Source organism: Notolepis coatsorum (assembly GCF_963971535.1).
Source record: "Notolepis coatsorum genome assembly, chromosome: 8".
Lineage (NCBI taxonomy): Eukaryota > Metazoa > Chordata > Actinopteri > Aulopiformes > Paralepididae > Notolepis > Notolepis coatsorum.
In genome coordinates this window covers 129,191,190-129,213,139 of record NC_140172.1, presented here as the reverse complement: position 1 = coordinate 129,213,139, position 21,950 = coordinate 129,191,190, and the positions used below count along the sequence as shown (strand labels likewise).

General features: G+C 42.6%; 1 protein-coding gene across 1 annotated transcript in view; it reads left to right on the top strand.

Moving 5' to 3' along the window:
• Window positions 1-21,950, top strand: part of LOC311233267 (F-BAR and double SH3 domains protein 2-like) — a 124,031-nt gene that overhangs the window by 98,753 nt on the left and 3,328 nt on the right. Inside the window, exons 16-19 of the mRNA XM_084320206.1 lie at window positions 2,859-3,051; window positions 9,656-9,879; window positions 10,361-10,586; window positions 11,659-11,726. Of these exons, the coding sequence (XP_084176332.1) occupies window positions 2,859-3,051; window positions 9,656-9,879; window positions 10,361-10,586; window positions 11,659-11,726 (711 nt within the window). The remainder of the gene's footprint in view (window positions 1-2,858; window positions 3,052-9,655; window positions 9,880-10,360; window positions 10,587-11,658; window positions 11,727-21,950) is intronic.

The following is a 21,950-nucleotide window of genomic DNA, read 5'->3' as shown; positions in this document are numbered from 1 at the left end:
TTGAGAAGAGGTCCCCCTCAAAAGATATAGCTAATATGAAAGACGACTCCCTCCCCAAAAGAGGTAAAAAAAAAGATTTATATATCCTTCTATTAACCAACAATTTGTTGGTTAACCCCTACAGGACCATACATTGTAGACGTGCCTACGCCCTTGTGTGTGTACATAACATAAATACACACAAACCTTTGCATCTCTGATCGTCGTGTTAAAATAAATAAATGGACTGCATTTATATAGCAACGGCAATCATGCAAGGTGCCACCTCGCTCATCGGGAGCAGTTAGAGGTTAAGTGTCTTGCTCAAGGACACTTTGACACGCTGCCGGGAGGAGCCAGAATCGAACCGGGATCCTTCCGATTACCAGACGGACACTCTACCCTCTGTGCCATTGTCGCCCAATGAGAAGCATTCAACATAATGCCTATTTTGTCTGTTAAACTGAGGTTAAACCATCATATTATATCTTATTTTGTTCAGAAGACAAAACACAAGATAATTTAATAATAGTCTGTCGGCACATTTGGACAGTGATACATTTGTACATAACATAAATACACCCACCTTTGCATCTCTTTCTTTTTTTTTTTCTTTTTTTTTACACATTGAGTGCCAACGACGAGATATCTCGTTGTTTGCCGCCATTCGTTGAGTGCCAATGACGAGAAATCTCGTTATTTAATAGTTATTATCATTGGGACTGTCTATGACCTCGAAAAGGGCAAATACCGCCCCCCATCGTCTCCCGGATGGTATTGCACCCATTGGAATGGACTCAATGAAAATGCATGTGAAAAGAAAACTCCGGATTCCACATTTTACTTCTCAGGCATGTAACCCGAGACTACTGCATTCATTGGGGACCCTCAGAGCAGCGTGGATTATGTGTTTCGAGTAGGGGTGTACCGGTGCGTGTATTCGTCCCGCGAATTTACGGTACGGCCGTCACGGTGTGGTACATCCAGCCATACGGTGAATACGTCTCAGATGACAAGCGGACAGAATAACAACAGCGCGCACTGACATCTGCACTCGGCTCTCCCCTCCTCCTCTCCTGTTTACTACAGCCTATTTGTCCCTAAAACAAAACCATGATGAATCAATTAAATGTTTAACACAGCAGGGCCATTAAAATGTTGCAGTTTTCTTTAGTTTTCGTGTTAGCCCAATAATGTTAACCAAAAGACACACACGCCCGCGCGAACACACACGTCAACCTTTTCCGGCGGGACCGCGGAGTCTCACAGCTGATCGGAGAAAAAATAAAAGCACAACATACCACCAGATCATCTGAGCTCCTCTCCAGTTGCTGCTATTAAATCCAAAATATTGATAATCCTCTGCCATTGTTGTGTAACATGTCATCTGTTCTCTAGTCTTCTTCAGTCTCGGCTTCACGTGAAGTTAAATTCTCTCTATAAGTGAAAGTGAAACTAAGTTGTTAAAGGTGCAGTAGGGAATTAATTTACTCAGTGGATGCCTGAACACAGAATTACACCAGTATCACTGACTACTACGGCAAGCCTATAGAATATTATTATATTTAATAATGATAATTATAATAATTATTATAAATATATAATAATAATTATGAATATTTTTTTCCTGTTGTACCGAAATCGTACCGAACCGTGACCTCAATACCGAGGTACGTACCGAACCGTGGCTTCTGTGTACCGTTACACCCCTAGTTTCGAGTACATAACGTTGGATCAATAAACGCGATCGATATTTGGAATGGCGATCAGGAATTGGAATAATCTTTTTGCAGAACATCTGATCTGAGGTAAGGAATCTATTTTACCAGTCTTGGGGTAATCGGATGTTTTTTCACATATTTCACAACGTGTCCCCTATGTGTGTATATGACGTTAGCGCTGACCAGGTCATAGATAATAGATTTTTCAGCCCACTTCTCTAGCGTGCATAAGTACACATATACTATCGATAATCTAGCGTTTATTTGAAAACGATTCATAAATCAGCCGGAAAATGACAACGTGTTGTGTGTATTACGCAAGTCATTGATAAGCGACGGGCGTATTAGACACATAGCCATAATATAGAATATAGAAATAGCTCTGTGAAAATCATGAAATATCGGAAAATCAGTCCCAAAAGGCTGGCATTCAAGCGATAAATAGTGCGCCCCCTGCTGGCACTCAATGTGTTAAGATACATTTTTAGCATTTTTACAGCTTTTTCAGGTCAGACATGACCGACGGAGAGCAGAGAGAGGAAGGTCGGGAGAAGAAATGGGGGGTAAGACATGCGGCAAAGACTAACCCCGGTCGACCGCGTAGGTCTGCAGTGCAGTAACGTGGTGCGCCACCCTGGCGCCCCAAACCTTTGCATCTCTGATCATTAGGGCTGTCTTAAATACTTTGAAGCTTCGAAGCTTTGTTCGATGGGCATGGGATTCGAATGGGAAAATAAAATTAGAATATATTAAAAGATTAATTTTTTTTTTTTTTGCTAAATCAACTCTGCCTCTCATTGTTAACTACAACAAGCAATGCTGTTTGTTATTTAAGATGAGGTCGGACTCGGCACTGACAGATTTGTGTTCATTGTGCTGCTTTTATAAAGCCTCAAATGACGGCTTACAATATGTCATGAAAGCAAAGTGTTTCGTTTGTCTAAGATTTAAAAAGGTTTAAACTTTACAGCACTGACAAAGTTGAACAAAGTACTGTACAAGTCTCACAACATATAATATTGAAATTATTATTATATATTTTTTTAATCTCGAAGCTTCGAATTAAAATCGAATCTCGGCCCCCGAAGCTTCGAATGCCAAAAGAAATGTCTAAGGTCAGCCCTACTGATCATCATGTTATTTCTTCTGTCTTCTCAGGCGAAGAACCGCAGCGGCCAGGTGGGTTACGTCCCAGAGAAGTACCTCCAGCTGCCCTCCTCCAACAGCCTGCTGAGCATGCTCCAGTCCCTGGCCGCCCTGGACGCACGCTCCCACTCCTCCAGCAACTCCACCGAGCCCGAGACCGAGCTGCTGCCCACCTCCACCTCCACCGTCAACGGCGACTCCAGCGGTGAGGGGGAATGCCACGGTTACTTTAGGCTTTAGTTTACGGCAACATTTTGGGAAATGAGCTTATCGTCTTCAGAGAGAGACAAGAAGATGGATACCACTAACGCCTCTCCCGAAGGCTAACCGGCACTGTCCGCTTCCATTCATTGTGCTAAGCTATGCTAAGCCAAATAGCTTTCTACTGAACGCACAGAGAGGAAACTGGTATCTATCTTCTTGTCTCTCTCTGGAGAAGATGGTAAGCTAATTTCCCAAAATGTTGGCGTGTTCCTTTAAACCGGATCGCTGGGCTGATCTCTGGTCTGGTGGGTTTGATTGATTGATTGAAAACTTTATTAACAGATTGCAGAATGGGTACAATACAGTACAGCTCAATACACACAATTGTTAAGGGGATGCAGACCAGAGAAAGACTTTCGTCTTGTTTACACCAGGGTCCCCCATTTTCAATTCATCAGGACATATATGACATACATGACATACAGATAGTCAGTACTGCTACATCTATACATTTATGACATACCAGATTTGCAAATACAGTACTGTTTGTGATACAGAAGGAGTCAAGAAAAGGGAGTATATACATTTGACGTAGAAACTGTACATTGGAGGAGGTTGGTGGGGGGGGTTGGGTACACTGGGATATTGACAACCATACTGGGTAATTTACATTGGAGGTGGTTGGGGGGGGGGGCACACTGTATAAACAAGCAAAACTGTACATTGAGGGGGGGGGGGGAGACTCTGTACAAACAAACAAAATTGTACATTGGACTATTGACAAAACCATACTAGGTAACTGACTGTACATTGGAGGGGGTTGGGTTAGGATATTTACAGGGGCCAGTGTTGAATTGCAGTCTCCCGTAGGTGTCTCTTGAGAGAGGTTTTGAAAGTGGGTAGTGATCCACATTCCTTTACAGCTTTGGGTAGGGCGTTCCACATTGATGTGGCATAATTGCGAAACGTGTTTAGTCCCTTGTTTGAGCCGAATCTGGGTTTAACATGATTTGTGGAGCTCCCTCTGGTGTTGTGATCGTGGTATTCACTGACCTTTGGGAAGTATTTTGCCATGTACATGGGTACCTTGGTCGTGTAGTGTATCTTGTAGACCAGGCCCATTGCAAGTTGCTGTACTCTGTCATCTACTCTAAGCCATCCTAGGTTGTCAAAGTGGGCAGGGGTGAGGTGGGTTCTAGGAGTAAGGTCAAGCAGTAGTCTGACCAGTTTGTTTTGAGATGTTTGTAATTTTGTTTTTAGCGCCTTTGAGGTGCTTTGGTACCATGAGGTGCAAGCATAGTCGTAGTACCCCTGAATGAGTGCTCCTGCCAGAGTCTTCAGGGTATTCTTGTTTACCAGAGAGGAGATCCGGTACAAGAATCGAGTTCGTTGGTTGACTTTTTTTATTACATTGGATGCCATTTTGTCACAGGAGAGATTAGCCTCTAGGATGGAACCCAGGTAGGTAATTTCATCTTTCCTTGTGACAATATTGTCACCCACTGTAACTGAGAAGCCGTCGGTCTTGCTGAGTTTGTTATTTGAACCGAAGAGAATGGACTCTGTTTTGCCCATGTGTAATGATAGTTTGTTATCAGCGAGCCATATGCAGATTCTGCCTAGTTCCGAGCTGAGGGTTTTTTCAACCTGTAACTTGTTCTTGTCAGAGACCAGCAGGGCTGAGTCGTCCGCAAACAGGAACAAGTTGCAGTCACTATTTTATCGAGTTTTAATGTGACTGGGTTCCAAGGTAAGAACCCTTGCAGAAGTCTTAAGATAAGATGAGATATCATATTACTTTATTGTACAGATATAGATGTATATATATTTATTAGTGCTGTCAATCGATTAAAATATTTAATCGCGATTAATCGCATGATTGTCCATAGTTAACTCGCGATTAATCGCAAATTAATCGCATTTAAAAAAATTAGCAACCTTAACACTATGGCGTCCGGAGCCCTGCGGCGATTTAGGCCTCAGAGGACAGAGGATTGTAAACAAACCGATGTACTTTCTAAGAGCTTTATATATCATTTATAGTATTGCTATCTGTCCATTCTCATTGTCACTTGAGTGCATAAACCGTGCCTTCATAATGGCTTAAAGAAAATAAAAATCCATCGGTTGGTTGTCATTTTATAGCGTCGTGAATATAAGGTATATCGCGCTTTTTGTCTAGGCTTTTCTGCAGGAGGCTGCAAAAAAGGCTAAACGTTGGCATCATTATATCAAACGCCATTTCTGCTGTATATATATGAATGAAATAAAACAAACTGCGTAGCATCCGGACTATTACAGAGCATCTATGGATGAAATGGGGGCGGCGGGGAACGCCGATCAGTATTATTGATTAGCAATAGAGTGTGCGTTCCGGTAGCAAATGTCTGTAGTCTATCACGTTAGGTTATAAAACAATGTTCAATCCAGCTGTAATTTGGGGTAATATTATCCTACCGTCAGGCCATGTGATCGCCGGCAGCATTTCCTCACCAGTCATCGGATTCTGGTAGATCGATATGCACATTGGCTAATCATAAATCCCATTATTCCACGCTGAAAAAAACGTCCGGCAAGCTGATCCAAGATGGAGGGGCTTCGTTTGGAATCAAGGATCTATGATCCGCCCACATGACTGTAAATCAAATCAAATCAAATTTATTTATAAGGCCCAACAACACACGTTAATGTCCCCATGGGCCGTACAGGTCTTCTTTAAACAAGTCAAGAAGAAAACATAACAATAAGTCAAGAACAGAACAAGGACACCATAAGGTCCAACAAATTTAAAATAAATGCAAATAAATGAAAGAATGCAAGCACTCCCAGACATACCCCACGCGAAGGTAAGGAAAAACTCACTAAAACCTAACAATAGGAAAAAATACTCCACAGGCAGTGTGGAGGAGAGAAACCTTAGAAGGGCCATTCAAGGGGGGATCTCCCTTCTTAGATGTCGGTGATAGTAGTGTTGCAGACGGACAGTTGATAAGCATGCACTCAAGTGTGTAGTGAAACACAGATGAGTGCATGCAATAGCAACTGAACATTTTGAAAGATTAAAGATAGAGCTGATAGCGATAGCAACTGAACATTTTGAAAGATTGAAGATAGAGCTGATAGCGAATCTATTTGAGGCACAGGGGCGGCGCAGAGAGGGTCGCGTCCTCCCCGTCTTAATCACGGGACATTCAACACTCCGGTCATTGCTCAGGGACAGCCGGAGACAGGGAGATAGGGGGCGGCGCAGAGAGGGTCGCGAACTCCCCGACATCATCGCGGGACGTCCGGCACTCCGGTCACCACTACGAGACCTCCGGAGACAGGGGGGCACGCAGAGGGGGTCGCAACCTCCCGGCCTTCATCACGGGACGTGATGCATTTATTTTTTTTTAATCCCATCAATGATACTGCAGTGGAGCGATGGCACCCCTAAGCGGATCTGGCCGGTACTGCATGTTTTGAAAAATCAAATATGTGGAAAGATCCTGCTAGTGGATCGGGTACCTAATAAGCGTTATAAATATGGAATAAAACAATAACAACTTGCCACGAGTATATACGTGGCTCTGGTCCACAACGCATGGAATCGAAACACGTATATACTCGTGTCTGGTCCTTAAAGTGTTAAACAGATCTTTTTCAAGTTCCAAGTTTTAATCCTCTTATCAACATGAGTCAACAAATGCTTGCTTTATGCAGCCATTTAACACAAAAGGATGACCCTCATGCATTGCAAATTTGCATCAAATTCAAAACAGAGTGATGCACAAAATAACTTAAAAGAAAATAATAATTTAAAACAATGAATAAAGTGTGCATGAAATAATAGGGGAAAGAAAACGTTAGGAACGTGTTACATTCACCCACACAAGGGCTGAGTAATCACACCCCCCCCCTCTCTCTCTCACACACACACTCCCAGCTCTCTTTCTCTCTTGCCCCGTTCCTCATCTCTCACCCCCCTCTCTCTATATATATCACACACACACACACACACACACTTCAGAAACAAACATAGCATCAATGAGAGCATCAATAATACACCTAGTGAAGTCTAGCAAAAAAAAATATAAACATTTCTTAAAAGTTAATCGTGAGTTAAAAGAAATTGTGGCGTTAATAGAATCGGGCGATAACGTGTTAATACCACGTTAACTTTGACAGCCTTAATATATATATATACACTGTATATTATGTACATATGCCTTACCTACTGTTAAGAGCTACAGGTGTCTATCTATCTCAACTCCTATTTGAGATAGAACCCTGTGGCCGCTCGATATCCCCCAGCGAGGTGCTAAACTCGCCAAGTTCTCGAGTCAATTACTAATCCTAATCACGCTTATTTCATAGTCACTGGTTGGTTTTATCCAGTTTATATGAAATATAAGCGTAGAAGAGTTGTTAACCTCTTCATCGTTTGTAATAAACTGAATGTCTGTTTGGGAAAACTCCTTTCATTGAATAGTCATATTCACAGCACTACTATGTAATAGTACTATTAATAATGGTGTAATATTAGCGTATAATATTAATAATAATTTCCATTAAGCCAGGTTGAAAACACTCAATACAAAGGTATCCGCGTCGAAGCCATATTTTTTTACTCCAACCCGGGTACAGACGTACTGTAAGAATTACTGAATAGTCATTGATATAACTTTAGCTATAAGCAGTAACCAGCAATTGATTTAATCAAGCGCCCTGAAAGATTGTGATGGGGTGATAAAGGAACGCAGACCACGAGTTGGATAAAAGTATTTTAACAAAGTTGATTTAATTAGAAAAAGTAGTTACAAAAATACTGTCATGGAAAAATCCAATCCAGGAATATAAAACAACAACATCGTAGTCAACATCTTTCTCAAAAAGAACCATAAGAACTCTCTTTTAAAAATCATCTAAAAGATTTAGCTAAGAGCATAGCTCTTCAAATCTAAAGAGTATCTTCATGGGGAGGAATACTCTGAAAAATGGCCAGACCAGGTTCCAATACACCGCTCAACCAGGTCTGGTGCTAAAAAGTCTCAAGCAAGAGCGAGCGAGCAGTACCTTATATACACAGGTCCGTAGCGTCATATAGTAAGCACAGATAAACACTCCTTTTTTTGATAGTACAATACCAATCAGCGTGCATGGCTGGAATTACATTACCTACCCCCAGTTTGCATCATAGCAAAACTTCTTACTTATTGGTTTGCAAACATTGAGGTCATTCTATCAACCAAACAGCACACAATCAGTAAGGATAACCACTCCTCCCTCTTCCAGTCGTTACTGTAACTAGGAAAGTAACAGATTACTTTGTGTTGTGGAAAACCCCTACTACATACATCAATGTCATGACTGTGCATTTTGCACTGGTCTAAGTTTACAGATAGATAGATATAGATATATATATACATACATGTACAATACAGTAAACATATACTTAATCATTGGTTTATATGTTTATACATTACACATGTAGTTTAAATGTAGTAAAAAAGTATGATGGCTTTTCCTTTGGTAGTGTGATAGGAAAGGGTTAAAACTAGGGATGCTCGATATTGGCTTTTTTACCTATACCGATATTGTCCAACTCTTAATTTCCGATACCGATATAAACCGATATCAACCGATACCGATATATGCAGGGTTTCCCCCCCAAAAAATGGAATAATTTCAGGTAATTAACATTACATATCTCTTGTTGTGGAATTAACACAACATTATGCATACTTTTGACAATAAATAAAATCATAATTTGTTCTTACTTGCTTGTCTGGGTAAATAAAGGTTATAGAAATGTAAAAAAAATAAAATAATTATTTTTTTAAACCGATACCGATATTTTCCGATATCACATTTTAATGCCTATATCGGCCGATAATATCGGTAGGCCGATAATATCGGACATCCCTAGTTAAAACCATGCAGAAGTGGTTCACTTCTTCCTCACAGGCGTTCAAGGTCGGCACACTGTAGCCACATTCCAGCAGCCCCCGTAGTAACAAGAGGTTCTGTTCTATCCATTCTTTAGGGTATATAAGATATAGTATAGTTATACAAGTTTACACAAGTAGGAGGAAGAATACAACAAACCGGACCTGTCCCACCCCCCAAAAAATATTGTCTGTGAACATTGATAGAAGGGCACAGCAACTACCGCGCTCCCCTCCCTCCTATGTGTACACCTAGTATGGTCAATCAGCCCTAATCCAAGTAGCCCATTCATTATCATTTATGGAGGAAAATGAAAAATGGGGGAAGTCAAGGAAATTATTTTATTTTTATAAATACATAAATAAAAAGTACCCTTCCCAGAATGGGTCTTATCCCCCTCCAGAGCTTGGGAATCAAACGCCCTCCTCGGGTCCAAGGAAGCGTTCTGCCTTGGCAACATCATTGAAAAAATTATGATCAGGATTGACCCCGTGTGAGTTTGATGGTCACTGGGTAGATGAGGAAAGCCATGGAACCCTATCTTAACTTAGCTTGGCAAATTACTTTTTGCATTGTACTGCTCTGTACGGATAATCGGATATAGGTAAGGTGTTTTACTTGCACACTTGTGTTTATTATTATAATTAGTCTTTCATCTTTCGCTCTCTGTCTCCCAGTGTCCTTTGCGAAGGCCTTGTATGACTACGCGGGGCAGACGGATGATGAGCTGTCGTTCCCAGAGGGCGCCATCATCCGTATTCTGAGCAGGGAGACGCACGAGGACGACGGCTTCTGGGAGGGCGAGTTCAACGGCTCCGTCGGCGTCTTCCCGGCCGTCCTGGTAGAGGACCTGAACTCTGGCAGCGAGAACGCAGACGGACAGAAAGACGGCAGCGCTCAGGTAGACGCTTTGTTGTGAACAGCCATCACTGATAGAGGGCATGGTCGGTAACATGGGTCCGTTTTCCCACTCTCCAGTAAACACAAAATACATTTTCTGGTATCCCCGTTCCCTCTTTATCTAATCAGGAGAGAGAACCCTAGATATTTTTTGTTATTTCAAGAAATCTTGCCGAACCAGATTTGCTTACTGCACAGGGAGATTGTTTTACTTGTTTAAAGCACATATTTGTGACCAATATTTTGTTAGTCTATTATTATCCTTTTTTCCCCCATGAGCAAGGTCTCTGATAAGCACTCAATTTAAAAGAGGTCATTCTGCATTTTCGCATATAGGAAACACAATTTTACAGACTACAACTAAACAATTCAAACCGACAAAGTCCTTTGACTATTAGTCGACTAATGATAGTTTTAATAGACATTTCAGCATCTTGAAATTCACTGTTAATTTGACTCTCTTGCATGTCCTTGTGTTGCAGGCCTCCCCCTCTACTTCAGCCCTGAGCGACCGCTCCCCCCGCAGCCCCTTCCAGCCAGGGCCCTTCCACAGCAGCCCCTGTCAGAGCAGCCCCCTCCAGACACCTAACCTGGCCTCCCCTCAGTCCAGCCCCTCCAGCGCCACAGCCTCCCCTATAGGCCGACCACCGTCCTACGTAAACGGACACCACAGGCCGCCGCCTGCGCCACTCAAAAGCCCCTTGCAGAGTAAGATCCATTCTCTTTATCGCACTAGAAAGAGGGTGACGAGTTGCCAGTATTGCACAACAAACCTTGTCCCATGCCTGAAGTAACACGTTTTGTGGTCAAGATTCAAGATATTTATTTGTCACGCGTGCACAGTTAAACAGCTACAATGTACAATGAAAGTCTTACTTTGCTAGTCCCCCCTTCACACAGAATCACAAATTATAGACTTAAACTAGAATTACAAAATATAAAAAACTTTAATGCTAAAATAAAGAATAAAGAAGTAGGCAAAGGTGACAGTATTGTAGCAGTATTGCACATTCAGTTCACAGTGTAGTGGTAGAAGGATATAAACTATGCATTGTTGTTAAATATTGCAAATAATGGTAGTGGAGGTGAGGTCACAGCAGTCTGTGTACCCTTCTTCACAGACTTCATATTTTGTGCCTTTATAGATTGGGACTTTGAAGTGATCCTCAAAAGTACCCAATAGGGCTGTCCCCGACTAAGGATTTGTATAGTCGACTTTGATTGGCCGAAATTTGCCAATAGTCGACGGGATAGTTCTTAGGCAGTTAGCCTCTCTGGTATGCGCGCCATTAGCGTTAGCCACGCTTCTAGGCCTCTTTGCTTTTGGAAAGAATGATACAAAAAATAATAATAATATATATACTTTTTTTTTTGCATTCGACGAAGAGGTTGGCAGTCGACTACGGCTCCTTTCGATCGATTAGTCGACTATTCAACTAATCTCGGCCAGCCCTAGTACCCAATAAATAGTTTGTTGTGCATCACATCCCCACCTCCTTTTTGGATAGTATTTTTGCCCTCTGAGTGCCCTGCCCATTGACCATATTCACACGGTGGCCATTTTGCTCTTATGTCATGCTCAGGTTGGGATTCCTTGGTGGGAATAGGGTGGAAATGAACCTGAGGAAGACATGAGAGCAAAATGGCCTCTGTGTGAATATTGCTTTCCACATTACTGCTTTAGTCAGCCAGAATGGAACAGGGGCTGGTACTTGGTAGTTGTAGCAGCACATGATAAAGTTTGCGAATGCTAATTATCAGCATCTCCTGTTCTTGTCAGGTCCAGCCCAAGGCTCTTCTCAGCCCCCTAAATACCCAGTTGAGGGTGGTTCTGGAACCATTCGTCCAGTAAGTAAACACAAAAAGTTCTCATGCTCTCAGGTAAAAAATAAATGTGTAGCTATTTTCCGAAGGTAGAATGAATAACTTTTCAACTGACAACAGTGAATGTTTGAAGATGTAGCTGCAAGTGTCAATTCTGGGTTGAAAAGGGCCAGAAGGTGTTATTGTATACTTATTACATGGCGTTTTAACATTCGCAAAAATGCTTGATTGTGATTGGTCAATAGCGCTCGGTTGCCCATAGCAGCGGTCAGTTATTTTTCGATAACTGACCGCTGTCAGGGGCAACCGAGCAATAATGACCGCTGTTCGCAGCCGGTGCAATCAAGCATTTAGATCGCAGTCATGACGGCTGCTCAGCATATGCACAGCTGCACTCATCAGTGCAAGCTGCCGGCGATGACAGCGCGGAGCCACAGAACAGAACAACTGCGTCTGCATTTGATCTCGTCTTGTCGATGGTGTAAAATGAATTAGGTATATTGTTAGTAAGTTAGCCATGTAATAAGCGGGATAATGTATAGCTATACTCGGTCATTGTCGCAAAATAATTGACCTTCACTGCGTTTAGAACACCTCGGCGAGGCGCCTCGGTATTCTAAACTCTGTGTCGGTAAATTATTTTGCGACAATGACCTCGTAGCTATACATTATCCCTTACATATTGTTGTATCAACTGATCAAAGAATATTTAAACTAAGTCATTCAAATAGTCAGTGGTGGTTATTCAGGCTAGTTGTTGTTGAGACTCTTGCAGCTTCTACTGTGCCAATCACTTGCCTATCTCAGCCCTGTTTTGGTTCGTCCTTCCTCCATGACAAAATCGTGATCTCAGAAGACCACATTTGCATCACTCTTAATCATTTTTGGGCAGTTATAACTGATGACTAGTGGCCCAGATTTGGGGTAATGGAGTTGATATGTAGATAGGTTAATGTGGCTATGATGTGCAGTGTGTGTAGATTAACGATGCGTTCATTGCAAGTTGGAACCAGATCAAACTTTCTAGCATTCAGGATGGAAAAGTGTGAGTTGTGTTATGGTAGCTACTAGCTGGATCAGTGCCACTACTAGAGGTGGCTACTGCAGCTAGCTATAGTTTGCCCCTTTTTTTTTTTTTTTTTTTTTTTTTTTTAAATAATAGTACAGTCGTGCTAAAAGCATTATAGATACTCTAATCACAGTGAATAAAAATGCCACCCTCAATGTGTTGGTTTTCCAGTTCCGAATTGCCATGAACGCAACATATTCCAGGAAATATTGTATATATTGATGTATATATATTGTTTTTGTAATTTCACTGAACTGTATTTTATATTTCCTGGAATATGTGATATCACATGTTCCAAATCTTAAACTCAAACCAAATTAAAATAACCAAATATCCAAGAAGAAATCTGTTCCTGGAAATGTTTAATTGTATTTTAGCCTCTCACTCGGATGGTCTATGTAAACTTTGCATTTAGTTTGAAACGCGGCTGTTGGTAGGATTATAGCGTCACTGTCCAATTTGTGGCACACACTCCCTTTGTTTTGGCCACCATGGTATTTATTGTACCTTGTCGAACCATAATGACTACAAATCATACATTTTGTGCAGCTAAAAAGAACATAATCTGAGTTTTACAGCAATGTACAGCACAGTGCTACTTACCTATTAAATAACGTACGTCATTTATGAGGAATTGCTGGCACACAGGAGTTGTTGCTAACAACAAGAGGAGGCCAGATGACCTTGTTGCACAGTTATAATAATAATAATAATGCAGGACCTCTTTAGAGAGAGGTCTTTATTCGGCATACGACATGCAATGGGCGGCACACACACACAGAGGAATACACACACACACACATGCAATTGTCTCTCAGGGTCGCCGATGCAATTGAGCTCTGCTCTTAACCCATCCCATCGTCCTTCCCCCCCAAGGGCTGCCGGGAGCAGGCAGGGCGTTGGCGAGGGCCGCGCCCGGGGACCAATCCAAGTGCTCCTGCCCGTCTTGGTCAGGGACACGACAGCGTCAGCGATCTGTTGTGCATGTTTTTCTATTGGGTTTATCTTATTGGGGGGTGGGGGGGGGGGGGACCCTTGCGAGCACGTGGAGAACATGCAAACTCTACACAGAAAGGCCTGGGAGATACCCCACCTAGGTACCTGGCAACGCGGAAACCTGGTCCCCAAGCGGGAATCGAACCCTGGACCTTCTTGCTGTGAGGCGACAGTGTTAACCACTACACCACCGTGCCGCAGTTAGCAGTGATGGGTGTAGCACCTGGAATGAACATGAGACACTTCATCATGAACCGTGCATCAGTAAAAAAAAAGGAGGAATAAACCTGGGGTTAAATGTGTCGATACTAGGCCTAACAGTAAATTATATGATCGTTTGTGAGCAAGTACTGTCCTGTATTGTCAAGATAATTCCTGGAAATGTCCTGGAAGATGATTTCTCAAAGAGTGGGAACCCTGTTTAGTAGGGGTGTAACGGTACGTGTATTCGTCCCGTGAATTTACGGTACAGCCGTCACGGTGCGGTACGCGCAGCCATACGAAGAATACGTCGCATAATACCACTAGGTGAAAGTAGGGTTGCACATTTTACAATATGCTCTATGCCTTTACTTTACACTGGCTTACATTGATCTTTAACGTTGAATATTAAGCTTGTATTGCCAAATGTAGATGACAAGTGGACATAATTAACAACGCGCACTGACACTGCACTCGGCTCTCCCCTCCTCCCTTCCCGTTTTCTACAGCCTATGTGTCCCTAAAACAAAACCATCCATGATGAATTAATTAAATGTTTGTAACACAGCAGGGCAGGGCTGTACAGTGCGAGATATATATTGCACGTGCTACAGCAACATCGGTCTGTGCGATGAATGGATTTACTTCAGTAGCACTGGTGCGTTAGGCATTCGGTTCATGTCGATACTCTTATTTTGAAAATCCTGTAGCGGGTCTCATTTCCGCCTAAGCCCAGCTCCAGCTATAATAACTATGGCTCCGGCAGCTAGCTACGCTCAGTTCATATCGATACTCTTATTTTGAAAATCCGTGGTGTCGTGACTCATATCCGCTCTACAGCACACAGCAGTACTTGTCTCAGTAGTAGCAGTAGCGTCTGGAACACGCACATTGCAACATAGCAAGGCTAGTGTGCCTATTTCGCGACCCAAAACAAATCCCTGCTGTTTTATTCCGCAACGGGTCAAATGCATATAACATGCTTTGCAATCCTCGCCATTCCTTTATGACCACGTCGTGTTTAAGACCGGAATTAACGTTACTTTAGCATAAGCTAACAACAAGCTAAAGCCCTGTTCAGAGCGATGGAGAACAGCAGAGTGGGGACTGGGAAGGAGGGGGGGGGGGGGCATTCTCCCTTCTGTGTGTGCGTTTGAAAATATATGAAGTCAGACGAGTATATTATATTGATAGTAAATGTACTGAGGGTGGACAGATAATGTTGATATTTAAACATAAAAAATACAATACATAATAAATGTATGCATGATCATCATGCAACATAAAACAATTGCAGGAACGGTTTGGGAGAGGAAGGGGTTTTAGGTTGCGTGTTCCAATTTTTTTTTTACTTAAAGTTTAAAGCTCAATATATCAAAACGTGCCACTTTATAGTGAACAGGAGGTCTATTTGTATTAAAAACAAATAGTTTTTCATTTAAATGTCTGGAAGAGCAATTTTTTTTTTCAAATTATATTTGTTACCTTTTTTGAGTTGATCTAAATGTTACTGATTGTGTTAAATGGGCTTATGATATCATCTCATCGATTGCAGGCACCTGCATTGTATCGTATCGTGGCAGATATTGGCAAATATCGTATCGTTGTCCAAAGAATCGATATCGTATCGTGATGAAACTTGTGATTCCCACCCCTAGTAGAGTCCATACACCCAACACCAAATCCCATAATTCCTTACACGTAACGTGTCTGGCTGTGTGATGTCAACTTGTCAGCATGAAAATGACAGCCAAACATGGCACTGCAACTAAATAACACAAATACAATAGGCACATTTGTGACTGTACAAATATAACACGTTTTATACTTGTGCTACAAGATTTTGGCCTGTGCTACAAAACTATCAACCTCTGTAGCACCAGTGCTATGTGCAAAAAAAGTTAACGTACAGCCCTGCAGCAGGGTCATTACAATTTAGCAGTTTTCTTTAGTTTTCTTGTTCGCCCAATAATGGTAACCAATGGAAAGACACACGCACAAACACATGTCAACTTTCTCCCGCGGACTCTCAGCTGAAAAAAGCACTACATACCACTAGGGGTGGGACGATACATCGATCCAGATCGATACATCGATGTAATTATCAACAATCGAATCGGATCGATGCGATGTAATAAGATCGATTCATATCGATACTCTTATTTTGAAAATCCTGTGGTGAGTCTCATATCCGCCCAAGAACAACAGCAGTAGCTCCGTGTGTGTAGATGTTACAGCATAGCATTCTCCCTTTCTGTGTGTGTGTGTGTGCGCGCGTCTTTGGAAAGACCAGATGAGGTCAGAGGAGTTTGATGTTTAAATGTTATTTAAACATAAACAATATAATACATAATAAATGTAGGCCTATACATGATCATGCAACATCAACAAATTGTTGTAGGAACGGTTTGGGAGAGGGAGGTTGTGAGTTTTGAGTTCCAAAAAATGTAGCTTAAAGTTTAAAGCTCAATATATAAAAACGTGGCACTTTACAGTGAACAGGAGGTCTATTTGTATTAAAAACAATAGATTGATTTTCCTTTAAATGTCTGGAAGAGCTCAAAAATACAAATGTCAAATGATATTTTCATTACCTTTTTTTTGTTGATCTAAATGTTACTGATTGTGTTAAATGGGCATATGATATCATCTCATATCGATCGCAGGCACCTGAATCTAATCGTATCGTATTGTATCGTGAGAGACTTTGTGATATCGGCAAATATCGTATCGTTGTCCAAAGAATCGATATCGTATCGTATCATGATGAAACTGGTGATTCCCACCCCTACATACCACCAGATCATCTGAGCTCCTCTCCAGTTGCTGCTACTGTGTTTAAATCCAAAATATTGATAAATCCTCTGCCATTGTTGTGTAACATCATATCATCTGTTCTCTAGTCTTCTTCAGTCTCGGCTTCACGTTAAGTTAAATCCTCTCTACAAGGGAAACTGAAACTAAGTTGTTGCATAAATTGTTAATTCAGATTCAGATTCAGATTACTTTATTCGCCATTTTATACAGGTACAAAATGGAACTTGATTTGACATTACAGTGCATACTTTTTTCACAATTAAGAACAATACAACAGTAAATAAATAATTTTAAGTAAAGTGCAAGACAGGACAGGACAGTGAGACAACAATAAGACTGTGAAAGTGCGGTGGTTGGGGACATGGATACAGTGCAACACAGAGTTCAAGTCCAGAAGTCCAGCCCTAGCAGCTCGCCATCGAGGGGGGGAGCAGGGGGACACCTGACTCGTTTACCAGGCGAGCTGCTGAGGGGAAGAAACTCAGTCTGTGGCGGGACTTTAGTGTCTTGGGCAGCCGTAGCCGCCTGCCGTGGGGGAGCATGTTGAAGAGGTTGTAACCCGGGTGGGCGGGGTCTGCCATGATCTTCCTCGCCCTCCTCAAGGCCCTGGTGGAGTGTAGGGACTCGAGGGAGGGAAGGGGGCGGCCGATCACCCTCTCCGCCGAGCGTATCACCCGTTGCAGCTTGGCCTTGTCTCTGACCGTGGCTGCAGGGAACCAGGTGATGATGGAGAGGGTGAGGATGGACTGGATGATGGCGGTGTAAAACTGGACCATCATGGTCCTCTGCAGCCTGCACTTCCTCAGCTGACGTAGGAAGTACATCCTCTTCCGGGCCTTTTTATTGAGAGCGATGGTGTTCAGCTCCCATTTCAGGTCCCGGGAGATTGTCATGCCGAGGAAGCGGCAGGACTCACAGAGGCCACCGGGGTGCCTCCCAGAATGATCGGGGTGGGGGGGGGCTGCCTTCCGCCTGAAGTCCACTACCATCTCCACTGTTTTCTGGGCGTTAAACGGGCAGTAGGCAATTAATTTACTCAGTGGATGCTGAACACAGAATGACACCAGTATCACTGACTACCACGGCAAGCCTATAGAATATTATTCTATTTAATAATAATAATAATAATTATTATAAATATATAATAATTATAAATATTGTTTTCCTGTTGTACCAAACCGTGACCGCAATACCGAGGTACGTACCGAACCGTGGCTTCTGTGTACCGTTACTTACACCCCTACTGTTTAGGGATATGTACGAGATTATAACTGCTTTATTTAGTGGATTTCTATTCAATGAGAGGGCGAGCATATTTGCAAACGCATAAACTATATCTTAAATTATGGCTGTGTCTAATACGCCCGTCGCTTATCAATGACTTGTTTGCAGTCAACATTGTCGAAACGGATTGTTTTTTAATCTGTACATTTCCGTTTTATACCATTTTGAAAAACGACCAGGAAAAAAAAGAGATTCTGCAGGAACCGCCCTTTAGTGGAATACACAAAACACGTTTTAATTTCGGCCTATTTATGAATCGTTTTCAAATAAACGCTAGATTATCGATAGTAATAATAATAATAATTCATTTAATTTATATAGCGCTTCTCAATAACCCGAAGTCGCTGACGATAGTCGGGAGCAAAAGTAAAAACAAAGAAACAAAAGGAAAGAAACAAAAACAAAGAAACAACAAAGAAACAAAAACAAAAGGAACATGAGACCATGGGGGGAACAGGGAAGACAGCATGATAGCACAAAAAGACTGGAGACAGACATCAATCAGGTTGGAGGGGGGGGGGGGGGGGGGGGTTGACGGCAAGGGAGAACAGGTGGGTTCCAAAACACCAAGGTTTCGGACTAGGGGGGAGGGGGTGATGGTGGAGTGTGATGGGTCCGGATCTGGTGAGGGTGGTTTTGGTGCCAATAATGAGAAGTTCAGTCTTGTCACTGTTCAATTTGAGGAAGTTGTGTGTCATCCAAGTTTGGAGTTCGGTAATGCAGGATTCGATGTGACTGAGGGGTGGGCTGTGGGGGGATTGTGTACTGATGTAGATTTGGGTGTCATCAGCGTAGCAGTGGAAGTTGAGGTGGTATTTACGGATGATGTGACCAAGGGGGAGAATGTAGCAGATGAAGAGCAGGGGGCCAAGGACTGAGCCTTGGGGGACCCCCTGTGTGACTGGGGAGGGGGAGGAGGTGTGGCCGGAGAGGGAGATGAATTGGTGTCTGTCTGTGAGGTAGGAGGAGAACCAGCCAAGTGCTGTGCCCTCAACACCCAGTTGGTGCAGCCTTTGGAGGAGGATGAAGTGACACACTGTGTCAAAGGCTGCACTGAGATCGAGTAGGATCAGGATGTTGAGGTAGTATATCTGTACTTATGCACGCTAGAGAAGCGGGCTGAAAAATCGATTATCCATTTCCTGATCAGCACACACACACACACATACACGCACACACACACATATGGGACACGCTGAGATATACGTGAAAAATCCCAAGACTGGTCAAATAGATTCCTTACCTCAGATCAGATGTTCTCCAAAAAGATTATTCAAATTCCTGATCGCCATTCCAAATATCGATGGCGTTTATTGATCCAACGCTGGGTACTGGAAACACATATTCCACGCTGTTATGAGGGTCGGCAATGAATCCGATCGTCTCCGGTTACATGCTTGATAAGTAAAATGTGGATTCCGGAGTTTTTTTTCCCCCATCCATTTCATTCAGTCCAATCCAATCGGTGCAATACCTTCCGGAGAGACGATAGGGGCGGTATTTTCCCTGTTCGAGCTCAGAGAGAGTCCCAGTAATAACGTGAGGCTAGATTAATGAAAAATGTATGGAAATCGCTAATAAAAAAAACTATTAAAAGCGAGATTTCTCGTGGCTGGCACCCGCATGGCATGAAATAACGAGATTTCTCATGGCTGGCACTCAAAGTGTTAAAGGAACACTCCAACATTTTGGGAAATTAGCTTACAGTCTTCTCCAGAGAGAAATAAGAAGATGGGTACCAGTTTCCTGTCTGTGCGTTCAGTAGAAAGCTATCTGGCTGCATGTTAGCCTAGCTTAGCACAATGAATTGAAGTGGACAGTGCTGGTTAGCCTAGGCATTGTCCAACTAACACTTCTCCCGAGGGCCAACTGGTCATGTCCGCTTCCATTCATTGTGCAGGTGTCTAAACAAACAAAAGTAACAAAACAGGTGGAGAGAGAGAGACTAAGGCGGCGGTTACACCTTTCGTATCATCTTCGTATTGTTTTCATATGCGTATCGCCGCGACGTCGTGCGCCTCGAGTCACACTTTCGTTTTTTTTTTTGTTTTTGTCACCCGAGCACACTGATGTAGTACACTGCCAAAGCAGTAGGTGGCAGTAGGTGGCAAACATGAAGGCAATTTCAACCAATCAGAACGAATGTGCCAATACACTTCCTGGAAGCTCCAGCAAAGAAAATGTCAATAAGGCAGGCGCCTATGCCGCGCCACCATCTTGCCTATTTACTCAATGCAGCAATTCTTTTTCAGCAAAGCCTAATAAAAGTGCAATAAACAAAACGGATACATTCACTGTGTTCTGCCTGTCATTTGTTGATGAAACAAAACTAACATCAACACAAGTGACCACCAAGAGCGGATAGTTTAGTCTAAAAAACGATCGGTAGCATTGTTAGCTGCATGCTAACGTCAATGGAGTATGCCATTATAACAATATAGAATTGTGGCTAGAAGCTAACGTTAGCTCACGCTACTTAGCCAGCACCAAAACTGATGATATCGCGAGCTATCAGTAGTTAGATAACATTAGAGACAACGCTGTGTGTATTAAACAAAGGTGAATAGATGACTGGGCCATTTTGTTTAATGCTTGTTAAGTTGAAAGAGGAGCTCTGAGCTAACGGTCTGAATCCTGATAGCTCACGTTAGCCAGCTGCTCATGCAATCGGTAATGCTAGCAGAATGAATGGATGTAAACTTTATTTAACATATTGCATATGGGTACAATACAATACGGCTCAATACAAACAATTGTTAAGGGAATGCAGACTGTTGTAGCTTGGACTGGGGTCCTTATAACAATAACTTGACAACACATGGTAGCTGAAGCTATTTGAGACACGGAGCTATGTCCCAAACACACACACTGTTGTCACCGGAAGGGCACGCCGATGGTATCTACTGCGCATTGGCGTTTTCGCAACAACGGCTAGCGTGCTGACTACACGCTGTTGTCGATTCGTTTTTTTTTGCGTATCTCCAAACGCAAACACAATTTTGTGTTTCAGCCGTATCCACAAAAAAACGCCAAAAAACGCATTTCTGTGTAATAGGGACATCAAACGTCGTCAAAAACGTATAAAAAAACGCCAGGAATACACTAGTCTAACCATGGCCTAAGGAAGCCTCCATCTATATCAGACTGGGATTTAGACCCAAGTGTGCCCCAATTAGCCTGATTAACCTCCGCCAGCTCCACCCACCAATCCTGTGAGACAAGAGGCGTGTTTGAGATTGGCGAGGCGGACGCTGGTCTGCGCAGTTTTTACTACGGCCTTGCCAAGCGTGTTGCATGACGGTTAGAATGTTGTCCGACTTGCTCTGGAAATCTGACTAGGCGAGCCGCAGAAATCTCACGGGAGCAAGCCACGCACAGCCTTCAGAGATAGGCGCCACAGTACCTCTCCAGCGACTGCTCAACGCAAATGCATGATGGGAAAGGACTTGCTATCTCTGCGCAAAGTGCCCATTGGCTCAGAAAAAGTTGTCACCTCCCACAAGAGGAAGTTATGAGACGTTGGATTGATTGATTGAAAACATTATTAACCGATTGCAGAATGGGTACAATACAGAGTATGGCTCAATACAAACAATTGTTAAGGGGATGCAGACCAGAAAAATACTTTCGTCTTGTTTACAGCAGGGTCCCCCCATTTTCAACAATATCAACCCCCCTGAACAAATGGTTGGTGATTACTTCTTCAAGTCGATTCTACAGATGGACTGTTTCTATCATCGGAATTAAATAATTATAATGATAATAAATACAACAATTACGTTTAGCATTTATAGTCATGACTCAATGAGCAATCTGAGCATTACCGCTCTATGTACAGTACTTCACTAAGCCGTCTGGCTCACAGTTAACCGACTAGAATA